The following is a 13,588-nucleotide window of genomic DNA, read 5'->3' as shown; positions in this document are numbered from 1 at the left end:
TCAGTAGCTGTATTATTTCAAAGAATGTGGTTCCTTTTACTTGACTCATGTTTAAAGTAGTGTGCCTTTGATCAAGGTACATGCCTTCAATACAGAATATTCAGAAATACGTGTCTAAATTCTCTAACAGTGGTTATAGAATCATAGAGCCCCACAGTGCAGAAAGAGGCCCTTCGGCCCATCGAGTCTGCACCAAACACAATCCCACCCAGGCCCCACCCCCATATCCCTACATATTATACCCACTAATCCCTCTAACCTACGCATCCCTGGACACTAAGGGGCAATTTAGCACAGCCAATCAACCTAACCTGTACATCTTTGGACTGTGGGAGGAAAGCAGAGCACCTGGAGGAAACCCACGCAGACACGAGAATGTGCAAACTCCACACAGACAGTGACCTGAGCTGGGAATCGAACTCAGGACCCTGGAGCTGTGAAGCAGCAGTAAGATATATTCTAGGCACTTTGTGGCTTCAATCTAAATTTATCTACTCTGATTTGTTAGTCTTTTAGTGCCACGTTATTCTGAACCTCCTCTTGCAGTGCTTCATAAGGGTTGAAAATGGTGGCCAAGCAACAACATTCTTGAGGTGCCTACAGAATTGGGAGAAGAAAGCATTGCAGTTTATGCAATGGGGCATGCTGTGGGCACTTAGGAATTGAAATTAAGATTTATGTAGAGCTTTTAACGTAGAAAACATCCTGAGGCACTCTGCACGGAGTAAAGGAATGGAGGTGAGGCCAAGAGGAGAGATCATTGAATATATTTAAGGCTGAGATAAATTTTTGATCTCTTGGGAAGTTAAGGGATATGAGGAGCAGGTGAGAAAAGAGGAGTTGAGGCAGAAGATCAGCCATGATCATATTGAATGGTGGAAAAAGCTTAAGAGGACGTAGGGTCTTATCATCCTCCTATTTCTTATGTCCTTTGAAGGAGGATGGAGTATTTGAACTGTTTGAATGCCAGGAAGAGATGCTGCACACTAAGCAATATACATTTTTATTGATGATCAGATTATTGGAAGAATTAGGAAAATAAGCTTCAAGTTCCTCAAATAGATATTCTAATAGAAGTGTCACTATTGCATAATAATTGGTATAAAATGGTCATCAAATGTCATTAAATTCTTTTGTTCAAATATTTAAAGGGTATGCTTGTTAGATTTTAAATGGCCATTGTGTCTTGAATGTTGTGTGATATTCCTTTACCAAAATTCAAAACTCAAATCTTGGCATTAGTGAGGAAGGCAGATAGCTACGTACATTTTATGCGAGCCATTTTTGGCTAAGTTTAATTGATTTTATTGATATTGTCTTAATTAAATTTAAATGGACATAGACACAACTTCTATTTGATTTTGGGATTTTCATAAAAAGAACTAAAAAATGTGGTAAGCTAAAATACTTGTGTGCAGAATTGGTTGTGTGTATCACAGAAGATACAACTGAGGAAAATAACCTTGCATTTTGGAAAAAAAAGCTGATTCAGACATGTAAGTATTGCTGGATAAAAATAGGTTAAAGTCTGTCTAGTTATGATTCACTGATAATGGAGCTGTTGGTTAATCATGATAATTATTCTCTTACCAGTTTGTTGACAATAGACCCAGATATGGAGGGAAAATCAAAGTGGTGGAAACCATGGGTCCATGGTTCATTTGTACTTACCACATAATGTCTCAAATTACTCATATATTGCAGATATACTTTTCTGGAAAAAGTCTACCTAACTTCTATTTGAAAGAATCAATAGTATCAGCTTTCTCTGTCTCACTTGGGAGCCAATTCCATAGATTGAGCAATCATTCACTGAAAGGATGTTTTCTTCGTTCAGAAACCACCCTGATGCTAGTGTACCTTTAAGAGATGTATTTCTTCGAAATCTTGTTCTGTGCAGTTGTAAGCAGGCCTGTTAGTTTCAGGGTTGCCGAGTTGTCTGCTACAAGCTCTTTTGTTGCTGCTTCAATAGTTTAACTAGGGTTTTGTTTATTTTTAATCTGGACCTTGTGCACTGGCTTGGATTTTACGACTGGGTGGCACATCATATAGTGAATTCAAGGTTTCACTTTCAGTTTGGCTGCTAGAAGGTGGTTGGACATTGGACTGAAATGATGTGGATCATGGCTACCTTTGACACCACAAACCACTGGCTCAAAGTGGGGAGGATCTCCAAGAAGATCGCACATCTAGACACAGACATCAAGTTTTTACAAAGATGCAAGAAAGCAGGCAAGATCCCAAAAGGACTACAAATCACAAACAAGCTCAAGTTGACCTACAACACAGATTATGCTGAGAGTCTTTGCTGTCGCACCTCTCTGATGCTCCTCAATCATCTTGTACAGCAGCTCCACAGCAGATATCGCAACCTTGAAACCAAAATAACTTCCATATTCTCAGCACACCAGTTGCGAGACACTGCCAAGCAGACGAGACAAGGCAACTACTCCACCTACATGCACACCAAGAACAGAAAACTTGAGAAACTTGGCATAACCATCAGCAGCAACACTGCCTCCCCCAGAATCACACTAGAAAATAGTATCACTACAGGGAAGTTCACTATCAACTTGTCAGACCCTTCAACCAGAGCAACTTCTGCAAGATGTGTTGGATCATCGACATGGATACCACTATCAATGAGAACGCCACCCTCCAGCTACATGGTACATTTGCATGCAGCTTGGTCAAAGTGTGAAGTTGTATGAATGAAATAGTGGCATGATGGGAAAATTGGTCAAGTATTTGGTACAAAATAAGGAACACTGACTCCGCATAACCTAAGACATGAATAAGACCGAGAAGGTCAAGTCCTGATAAGGCTGACTCCACGTAACTTAGGGCTAGAGGAGTGAAGCGAGATAAGGTCAGAAATAACAAAGTCATTGGCCTTCTTCAGTTCTATCAAAAGGACAAGATAAAAGTATGAATGATGAGACAGAGATCTTGGAGGTCACCAGGTTACAACACAATTAATGATGTTGCTACTGTTTGTATTACTAATCGAATTCCTGTAGTCATGTAAACTGATAAGGAAAAGGTATAACTATTGAATTGATCCTTTATGTAAGGGCGGACTTGAGAGCAGAATTAGCAGGTTGCAACAACGGCTCTCCGAACTCAAGTTTTTGCCAATACTGCATGCAGTCTTTCAGAAATAAAGATAAGTTGTTTTGTTGGAACAAATTTTGTTGAGTGTCTCTACCACAGTCAAGAAGCAGGAAAAATTTCCACTTTAACAAAAGGGCCTACCTGCAGGAAAGGATGTCCTGAGGTGTAGTACATTGGTGACACCATGCAGATGTTACAATGGATGAGCAGAACATGCAACAATTGCCAGACAGAGTGCTCCCTTCCAGTCGGGGAATACTTCAGCAGTCAAGGGCGTTCAGCCTCCTATCTTTGGGTAAGCGTTCTCCAAGGTGGCCTTCAAGATGCACGACAATGCAGAATTGCCGAGCAAAAATTGATAGCCAAGTTCTGCATGCATAAGGATGTCCTCAACCTGGATCTTGGGTTTATGTCACACAACATATGACCCTGACCATACTGTGTGGGTTTGCAAAATCCTACTATCTGTCCTGGCTTGAGACAGATCACACCTCTTTAACCTGTGATTATCCTCCTCGCCACACACAATGTTTGTTTGTACCTGCAAGGATTTGCAGTCCAACCATTCTTCAAATTGCAAGCTGTAATTGTCTTGCAATTGGGTCTTTGCCTATATATGCCGTGTTTGTGAATCAACCTACAATCACCTGAGGAAGGAGCAGTGCTTCGAAAACTCATGATTCCAACTGAACCTGTTAGATTTGAACCTGGTGTTGTGAGACTACTTACTATGATCAGACTGAAAAGCAGTGTTTCTCTTTCTCCCTGGTATTTGGAAATTTGACTGGCAAGCTGGAAGGAAGACTGCCTTTCCGGAGAAAACATTCTGCTGCTGGTTGTTCGCTAGTTAGTACCAAGAACCTTTCTCCCTCTCCCTGGTGTTTTGGGAAGCTGTTCTGACATCAAGCTTGAAATTTTGACTTCAAATTTAGGAAACATTAAGTTTGATGCAGCAATAAACTGAGTCTCAAAAGAGAAGTGAGGGCTTAAGGAAAGAAACAAATGTTGAGCAAGTACAACAATTTCATAAACTTCTAACTTTAAAAAAAAAGTATAAAAATAACCAGTGTGTGAGAGGATCAGTGTATGTAAGTGGTGAGTGCAACTCTGTGTATGGGTGAGACTGAATGAGAAACCTGATTCCATTTTTCGCACTCAACCTCACATGCTCAATCCATTCCTCGTGTAGCTCTTGCCCCATTCCCCGGCAATCAGCCCCGCGCTCCCAGCCCAGCCCCCGTACTCTAACGGATGTGTGATCGCCTCCTGGAACAAAGTGTGCCGGTAATTTGCCCTCTCTGTAATACAGCACCTGTATCTGAAGCTCCCATCTTCTGAGTTGAAGTTCCTCAAGCCAGTGACGTTTACTGCAGATGTATTTGCCTTGGGTCACAAGAGCCTCCATGAGTTCCCAGATACTACCACTGCAACACATCACATGGCTTGCCAACCTCTCTTGTTGACATTAATTATTTTCCGAATTAAATTGAATTCCTGACTCAGTTTCAATTTATGTTACACTTGCCCTGATTGAAATTCCCTATTTTAGATAAACAGAAAATACCCAGCAGCCACTCTCCAACTACTTCCTTCTGATTCACACATGGATATTTCTATTTTTTAATAGGGTGTCTTGAATTTGCAGAGTGGCTCTGTTTTTTGATACTGTTTTTGCTCCTCCCTGTTTATGGTTCATCGAGTTGTTTCTGGTGAATGGTAACCTCTAGAATATTGATGGCTGACTGACTCACCAATGGCAGTGATGTTGAATGTCAGATGAAGTGGTTGGATTCTCTCTTGCTGCACATGATCATTGTCTAGCACCTGTATAGCATGAATGTTACTTGCCACTTATCAGCCCAAGCTTACATGTTGTCCAGGTCTTGCTGTATGCGGGCAAGGACTGCTTCAGTGTCTGAACCATCAGTGAACAGCAGAAGTTTTGACTTTATGTTGGAAAGAAGGTCGTTGTTGAGCAGCTTAAAATTTTTGGGTCTAGGATACTATCCTGAATAACTTGAAGGATGTGCTGGGGCTAAGATGATTGGCCTCCAATAATTGCAAGCATCTTCTTTCGTCTGGACTATGCCTCCAACTAATGGAGAGTTTTCCCCTCAATTCCTACTGGCTTAAATGTTGTTACAACTCATTTGCAAAAGCACTTTTCTTTTCTTTTGTCCATATTTGGGCCAGTGTTGTAATGAGATCTGGAGCCAAGTGTTCCTGAATGTCAGCAAGCAGGTGATTGCTGTGTCAGTGGTGCTTGATAGCACTGTCAACAACACCGTTTATCACTTTGATGATGATTGAGAGTAAATAGACTCATGGAGCAATAATTGGCCAGATTGAATTTGTCCTTTTTTTTGAGAAATATCTGGGCAATTTTTCGTATTGTTTTTAGTTGGTTATTTGTCCATCGTCATTGATGGCTGGATGTGATTGGACTGTAGTGCTTCGATCTGATCCATTGGCATTGACTCATTAGATTTTCCATTCTAAATGCTAAATCCTTCCCATTTGACAATTATTCATCTTTATTTCTTAAGCAATTCTGAAAGAAGTTAGAAAATGGGACGTCACTCCTCAGACAGCGATGATGATACCAGAGGTCGTCGTAAAAAGAAACACAGGAGGAAATCAACTTCCAGCAGTTCTTCAGATAGCAGAACTTTCACCAGGAAGAAGTCTAGCAGAAGAACAAGATCACACTCTCGTTCTCACCGCTCCCATTCACGATCCAAAGATAGAAGGTAGGGGTTGTAAAATATCTTTTACAGCACGCAACTTATTCCAGTGTGAAAGGGGAGCAGTAGCTTTGAAAATTGACAAGTATCTGAAATTAACAATATTACACTATACAATCAAGAATGGAATTGGGGATTTCTTGAAAGCTTTTGTTTACTTTTCACTGAGATATTTTGCTGCACCTGTTTTTATCAACCATTTTTCAGTTAACTCTTTCTTATTTTGACAAAACATATCATAACCAAATATTGTTCCTGTTTTTACTTAAAAGACAGCTTTAGTATTTGAAAGCAAGAACGGTTGTTGTCAGATACAAAGGGAATGCCTGAGCTGCTTATGACCAGTTGAGTAATCGGTTATTGTGGATTTGGATCTGGTGATTTTCTTACAATTGAGATAGGAATAAATGTGATTGCAGGGTGGATCAAGTGAAGTTCATTTAAGAGCATGGAAAATTCATACAAATCAGAAACTTAAGCCTGTTACTTTGCTTTTGCTGTAATAGAATTAATGTTATAAGGAATTGAGAATTGGAATAGATATTACACTGTTGAAACATATTTACATTTCATCCCTCCTAGAGGTAATTTTGGCCCTTTGGTTGAGATTTTAAAAAAGTCCTGATCCCAAAAAAAGCAACTTCCAGATTTTTGTTTTGCAGAATTGGGAAAGTCAGGCTGACACGGTAATTTACGCCTACTTCCATTGATAATGCATATAGTATCAGTGTTCCTGCGTATTTTGTTTCTTTATCTCACGATGTTGTCTGCCAGTTCACAATCACATATCTACTTTAGTTTAAACAGCAGTATAGACCTGATGTGGAATTGAAATTAACAGTTGTCACATTCCTCTAGTTCAGCATGTTCAAAGTAGCAGTTTAGAGTGAAATTGACTAAATCCTTTGAATGCAATTGCAGCTGTGGGAAAAGTTATGAAGTCACTGGCAAATTGTAATGTATGCTTGTAGTTTAAAAGCTGAGGAAATCAAATTGAACAACAAAGTTGATATCAGGATGATCTAAATTGACTTCTGGCATGTTTCAATTTATTAACTTTTGTTCTTATCAAAATAATGTAGCAAATACTGAAGTGGTATTTGAGGATTATAACTGATGATGAGTACTGATACACTTGCTTTTTCTTGTTTTCAAAGATGTAGTTCCAGAAATGTTTTATTTCAATTCAAAAAAGAGATTCTCTTGGGTAAGAGAAGGGATTTAATTGAAGAATAACACAGTAGATAGCTCTTAATGTCACATTTCATTTGTCAACTGCAATATGACTTAGGTGTTGGTGCCAATAAGGTGGTTTTGTTCCAATATGGTGGTGTTTTCCTCAGAGAAACATTCAAGATGAGCCATTTTGCAATAAAACTCTATAAAATGAAGTCGTCAGTTTTTGGACTGACTGCTGGTGCAATTTTGAGAAGATTGTGATAACATTGCTCATTTAACGGTTGCTACAAACACATGAATCTGACTGAAGTAAGAAGAAAATGATGATGAAGTATAGATGCATGTGAATACTTGGTGCTCAAAAATGATAATAGTTGAAAATTGATAATAAAACAACACTATCAGATTCACAATTTGATTGGGGATCTTTTGGAAAGAATGGGGATCTTGGAAAAAGTGTAATAAGTGCAGTGGGATTGAGTAGATGTTAGTAAGTAGAAATACTGTAAAATGATAGAGTATATTAAAAAAAACAGATTTGCTGCAGCACAGCATTTGACCAGAAGCATAGAAGTAATTGAAGAGAAAGTTGTTAGATTTGGAACATAACAAACAAAAACTTGGAAAAATAATGTAACATATATGGCATCGCTTTCTAACAGATCTTAATATAGATTAGTACATTATCAATATTTCAGACGCAGACGTCGATCTAGCAGCAGCTCATCGTATGAGGTCCGAAAGAAACGAAGCAGTCGGAGCAGATCACGGGATCGAGGGAAATCCTATAGATCACGACGATCTAGATCAAGAAGCAAGAACAGAAGGTATGAGTAATTTATAATTTCTATATTGAAAATAAATGCAACCAATCACACACACGTTTGGCACTTAGAATTTTTTGATAAGATCGTCCCCCCAGAGTGAGTCTAGAGAGAACATCTGTGGGTGACAGCAGGATGAAGACTCCTGGTCCCTTTCTCTTGCTCCCTTGCTAACCATTCTGCAAACATACCCTGCCTGTATTTCTGACCAGTCAAACACCACAGGCAGTGTCTTTAACGTAAACCAAGCAGCTACTGATTGCAGAAGAAGGGACAGATATCATCCACTCTTTTAAGCTAATGCCCTGGGTGAGGCTTGCTTCGGACAGCTTCCCTCCCATTCTGCTAACTTCTGCTAATTGTCAGCTGTAGTTATATAAATGTTAAGAACTGCTATTTAAAGCACTTAAAATGCTGTTTTCAGTCTTTTTGGAATTTATTCTGTGGCTTCAGTCCACTGAATACACAGTAGTTTTCAATGTAAAACATAGTTTTATAACAACCTCATAAATGTGTAACAACCAGAAACAGGCTACACACAAGTCAGCGTCTTCAAGTTATTTCACAAATGCAGCTGCAGTTCAGTTCATTTAAATAGCTGCTCAATGGGACAAAAAAGTAAAGGGCATTTTGAAACCAAAAGAGAAAATGCTGAAAAATATCAGCAGACCTGGCAGCATCTGTAAGGAGAGAAAAGAGCTGACGTTTTGAGTCCAGCTGACCCTTTGTCAATGCTAAAAGGCATGGAAAGTGGGAGATAGTTATACTGTAAGATAAAGGAATGAAAGACGAGTCATAGCCATAGAAACCAGGGGAAAAGAGTGGGGCAGCATGGTGGTACAGTGCTTAGCACTGCTGCCTCAGCGCCAGAGACCCAGGTTCAATTCTGGCCTTGGATCACTGTCTGTGTGGAGTTTGCATATTCTCCCCATGTCTGTGTGGGTTTCCTCCGGGTGCTTCAGTTTCCTCCCACAGTCCAAAGATGTGTGGGTTAGGTTGATTGGCCATGCTAAATTGACCCGAGTGTCAGGGATTAGCAGGGTAAATATGTGAGATTGCAGGGATAAGGCCTGGGTGGGATTGTGGTTGATGCAGGCTCAATGGAAAAATAGCTGCCTTCTGCACTGCAGGATTCTGTGATTCTAATAACTGTCCACAGAAAGAATAAAGGGTGTGAATGGCCAAATGGCAGAGAAGCTGTAAGCTGTGACAGATGAAGATGTTTGTTGGACGGGGTGTGCGGAGAGAAATGATGGGACAGAGGTAGAATGATGCATTTATATTCTGATTCTTTTCTTTGACATTTTTAACACAAGGAATGTCATTGCACGATCCTCTTTGAGATAGATTGGTAACTAGTGCAAAACTGGTTTTCCTGAGCCTAAGCTCACATGAAACCAGACTGAGGTGATTCATGTTTATTTTACATAGGCTTAAGAGTTAAAAAAAAACTAACTGCTGTAAATCTGAAATTTAAAAACTCAGTAGTTGTGAAAATATATAGTTGATACCTCAGTATTTGAAAACAGGAATGATTTGGATAAAGACTCTTCATTCAAACTGAACTGATGTATGAGCAATCCTTGTTATGGGACAGTAGAAATTGAGGGGAACAAAGGAAAACTGTTAGGATTTATTAGATTTAATGGCCTAAAGACAAAAATCAATTAACAGGTAAAAGTTGGTGAATGATAAGTGAAGATCATCTGAGTGAGATGGTGGGAAGAATCATAGGGCATGAAAACCATTAAGTAGGATTATGAAAAAACATGAGGAAAATACTCTGTAAAAATACCTCAAGAATGAAGTTGAATGGCAGAAATGGGCAAGCAGATAGGGAGAATTTTGCTTAACCAGCGTTCCCAGAAGAAACATAATTTATTGCTCTCAATTTTTTTTTAAATTGAACTTGACTGGAACAACGTGGAAACCCTCTGCAGGAAGATCAGATTGGAAATGGGAGGAAGAATTAGTGGAGTTTGGTATCATGTATGCAAGGATTACAATCTGCATTTGTCATTCCAGTGCAGAGGAGACAAAATTATAAGTCACTTATGGAGTAATGAGGTATAACTTGCAGTATGCCAGTGAAGGAATGTTTGGAGCCTCGAACAACAGGTGAGGATGAAATGAATGAACGAGTGTTCTACTTTCTAAAGTTATATTGGGGAAGTGCTAGAGGAAAGATCATTGCATGTCAAGGAGGTTAGAAGTATAGACAGACTATTCTGGAAGGAACAGTCTGAAAATCAGAGTGAGATGTATTTATCAATGGGACTGTTTTACTAGTGAAGCAAATAACAGAAGATCTGGAAAAATTGTGAGATGGAAATTGAGAACAAGTAGGATCTTAGAAAGAAAGAACATAAGAAATAGAATCAGGAGTGGATAATTTGGCCCCTCGAGCCTGCTTCCTCATTTAATATGATCATGATGGATCTTCCCTGAGGGATCAAAAAGGCTATTGATCTCTGTCTCAAATTATGAGAATAAAGCCATGGGCAATTGATCCTTTTGATGTCACTGTGTTACTAACCATTGGCGTATGCACAGAAAAAGTATGGTTGCCATCTCTCTTGGTTGTTTCTTGTCTCTGCATGGCACTTTTTTCCAATGACTTGGTTTCTGTTGAGAACTTGACATGTAAAGAGGTGAAGCAACAAAGTTGTCTCTGCTGTTGTACACTCTTGCTGTATCTATATACAAACGTGTTTAAAAGCAAGCATTTAAAGTCTGACATACAAATTGTGGCTGAGTAACACAAGTGCTTGCATTTATGTTGGTCCTTTAATATAGTTCAAACCACTTCACAGAAGCATAATCAGTCAAAACCCAACACGGAGGCATCAGGCCATGAGCCACAAAGGTAGGTTTTAAGCAGTATATTAAAGGAAGAGATGAGGAGAGGTAGAGATTTGGAAGGGAATTCAATGCTTAGTGCCTTAACATTGAGAATGTGCCAGTGATGGTCAAAGGAACTGAGTGGTGTGCAAGAGGCCAAAGTTCAAGAAATATAGATTTCTTGGAGGGCTAGAGGGGATTACAGAGATAAGTGGGCAAAATCATGAAGGGATCTCTAAATGGGGATAAATTTTAAAAGTGAGGCTTTGTTGGACTGGGAGCCAGTTTAGGTCAGCAAGAATAAGTGTGATGGTTGTGCAGAATTTGGGTGAGGATATAGGTAACTTAAAACCAAGGTACCTATGTATTGTATAGGTAATACAATTACCTATTTGTAATTAGGTTACAAATTATAGCTCATTTGTTCATTGGTAGCACATTGCTGGTAGATAATCATCTGTTATTGCACATGTAAAATTAAAAAGAATAAGCGGAAACCACAAATACTGAACAAAAAAGTTACCAAATTTTGGAAAGATTTCAAAGGAAATGAAAATTGGAACTATCTGCCATTGATCAAAATTATTTTAAGAAAGTAGCAACAATATTTCTGTTCGTCAGGTTGGTTACTCAGGTAAAATCTTATACTGAAATGTTCAGGAATTGGTATATCCATACTACATTTGGATCAGTGAAACAGTTAGGATTAACTGCACTTAAATTACAAAATGCAATCTATATACAAAGCCGTTTAAAGTAAAATATTTATTAATTTTCATGTTACAATCCAATTTTAACCCTTAGCCAGTTTCTTTCTCTGTTTGCTGTTTACCAGTTATATGTGGTTAATTGGATCAGAAAATTGAACATTTTTAATATGCTAATATTAATATATATCATTAAACTATGATTATAGATGGTCACAGAACTGGCTGCACATCAGAAAGGGATGGAATGGCTGAATTTTAAATTCATGTAATGAAAAAAATAACATCTATACATCTTGTTAAATTATGGCTTGATGCTTCCAAATATGCTGGACATTTTGGGTCAGAGTACTGAAACTTAAGAATTTTTTTCAAATAAACAGCAGAATTTGAATTTGAGTAAAAATGTTTTCCACTTAACTGGCACAAAAAAAATGGGGAGATGTTAGAATCAAGTTGATTTGCTTTTGTCCATAAGAGTCATCAGAGGGCTATGTTGTTTTTGGTTAGGAAATGTTAATGTAATGGCTCTCATGAAATATATTTAGTATTCTCCTGAGATTTGCAGCATGTGTGAGATGTCACGGTAATGATGTTAACACATGCTCGCGTAATACCATATATGGTAGAGTCTGTATTCTCAATTCCGATTACCTTGCAAAGAATGCGCACGTAGCTACAATGTTGGTGTTGCGACTGTGGCTTTCCTGGAGGAGGCTGCCAATGTTTGTGCTGAAGAGCAAAATTTCTTTCTTAGATTTAAAGATTTTGTTGACACTATTTTCTCATTTTGCTGTTTAGTACTACTTCCAAAATATATTGCCTGGATTGGAATTATGAGGATGATAAAGGATAGTGTTTATAAAATGCACTTGAAATATGTTACTTGCATTCTGTAACTGTGGCAATGTAACTGCGGCAATGTATGATTTAGCTGAACCAACTTTTTTGAATAGCTTATATTTGGGTTAATGGACCTAATGAGTTTCAGTGTTATGCCATACTTGCCCAGGGCTGATGTTGTCAGTTCAAAAACCACTTACAATTCCATTAATTTTGTAATTGTATCTGTTTCAATTATTATGTGCCATTCCATTTTATGAAATATGCTTTGCTACAATAGAAGTACTTGTGCCACTAAAATACAATTCAAGTGTGATTTTAACTATCAATTTTAAATGTTTCCATATTTAAAGTGTATGTTAAGTAAAGCCAGAATTAATCTGTCAGTATTCTCAGTGGTGAAAATAAGATGCACTAATTAAAACTAGACAAATTCTTAATATTGGAACCATGCAGTATAACTGTTCTTAGAAATTGAAGAAAAATAGAAAATAAATCTGTATTGGACAGTATCAACAATTATTTTCCAGAACTGCCTACATGAGAACATAGAGAAATTTTTCAGCATGCCAAAATTTAATAAATCATCCCATTTCCTAATTTGATCATATTAGATGCTGATGTGGAAGAAGGGTTTCAAATAGCAGATCCTCATTAATATACATCAGTCTGGGGAATAGAATGTAATACTTATGCAGGGATGTCATAGTTACTGTTTCTTAGTTTACTAAGTGGAACAGGTTGATGTGATATGGGGTGTTATTTGTCACTGTCGTATTAAAATGGTTTGGGTCGAGTTATGGAGTCCAGAAAGACATCTGCTGATAAATCAAAACTGGATTGAATGGACAGGAGGCAGTGATTGATATTCTGACAGGATATGAAGAGAAGAATCTTGATATAGGGATGCAAGATATTGAAAATGAGAAGAAAATGGCCATGGAGTTTGGACATTATTCAAAGAAATGAGAATAATAACAGTGGCATGAAAATATTGCTGAGAAGAAAATTTGGATAGTAATTATTTCAATATCACACATTTAGCTGTAATAGAAGATGTTTGCAGTATTTTCCATGAAGAATTTTTGTGAATGAATAAATCACCCACAATATTTTTATTCAAGCAGCATTGAACATAGTGCATTATAAATTTAACTTATATTTTGCATATTTTCACGTGACACGCCTACAACTGACAAGCAACTTTTTAAATCTCATTAGTGTTGAATACTGAACATTAAACTTGAATTTTCACAAGTACATGTCAGTGTGGTATTTAAATTGATAACTAAAGAGCAGTTTTCATGTAACGGGATTTAAAATTATTAAATGAGAC

General features: G+C 38.0%; 1 protein-coding gene across 3 annotated transcripts in view; it reads left to right on the top strand.

Moving 5' to 3' along the window:
- Positions 1 to 13,588, top strand: part of rsrc1 (arginine/serine-rich coiled-coil 1) — a 401,286-nt gene that overhangs the window by 25,774 nt on the left and 361,924 nt on the right. For all 3 annotated transcript variants that reach the window (XM_080185516.1, XM_080185515.1, XM_080185513.1), the window contains 2 exons: positions 5,661 to 5,864; positions 7,736 to 7,864. In XM_080185516.1, the coding sequence (XP_080041642.1) occupies positions 5,683 to 5,864; positions 7,736 to 7,864 (311 nt within the window). In that variant the 5' untranslated portion in view covers positions 5,661 to 5,682. The remainder of the gene's footprint in view (positions 1 to 5,660; positions 5,865 to 7,735; positions 7,865 to 13,588) is intronic.

Source organism: Carcharhinus amblyrhynchos, chromosome 3 (genome assembly GCF_965287045.1).
Source record: "Carcharhinus amblyrhynchos chromosome 3, sCarAmb.v2.hapA, whole genome shotgun sequence".
Taxonomy (NCBI): Eukaryota; Metazoa; Chordata; class Chondrichthyes; order Carcharhiniformes; family Carcharhinidae; genus Carcharhinus; species Carcharhinus amblyrhynchos.
This window is presented reverse-complemented; position numbering and strand designations above follow the sequence as displayed.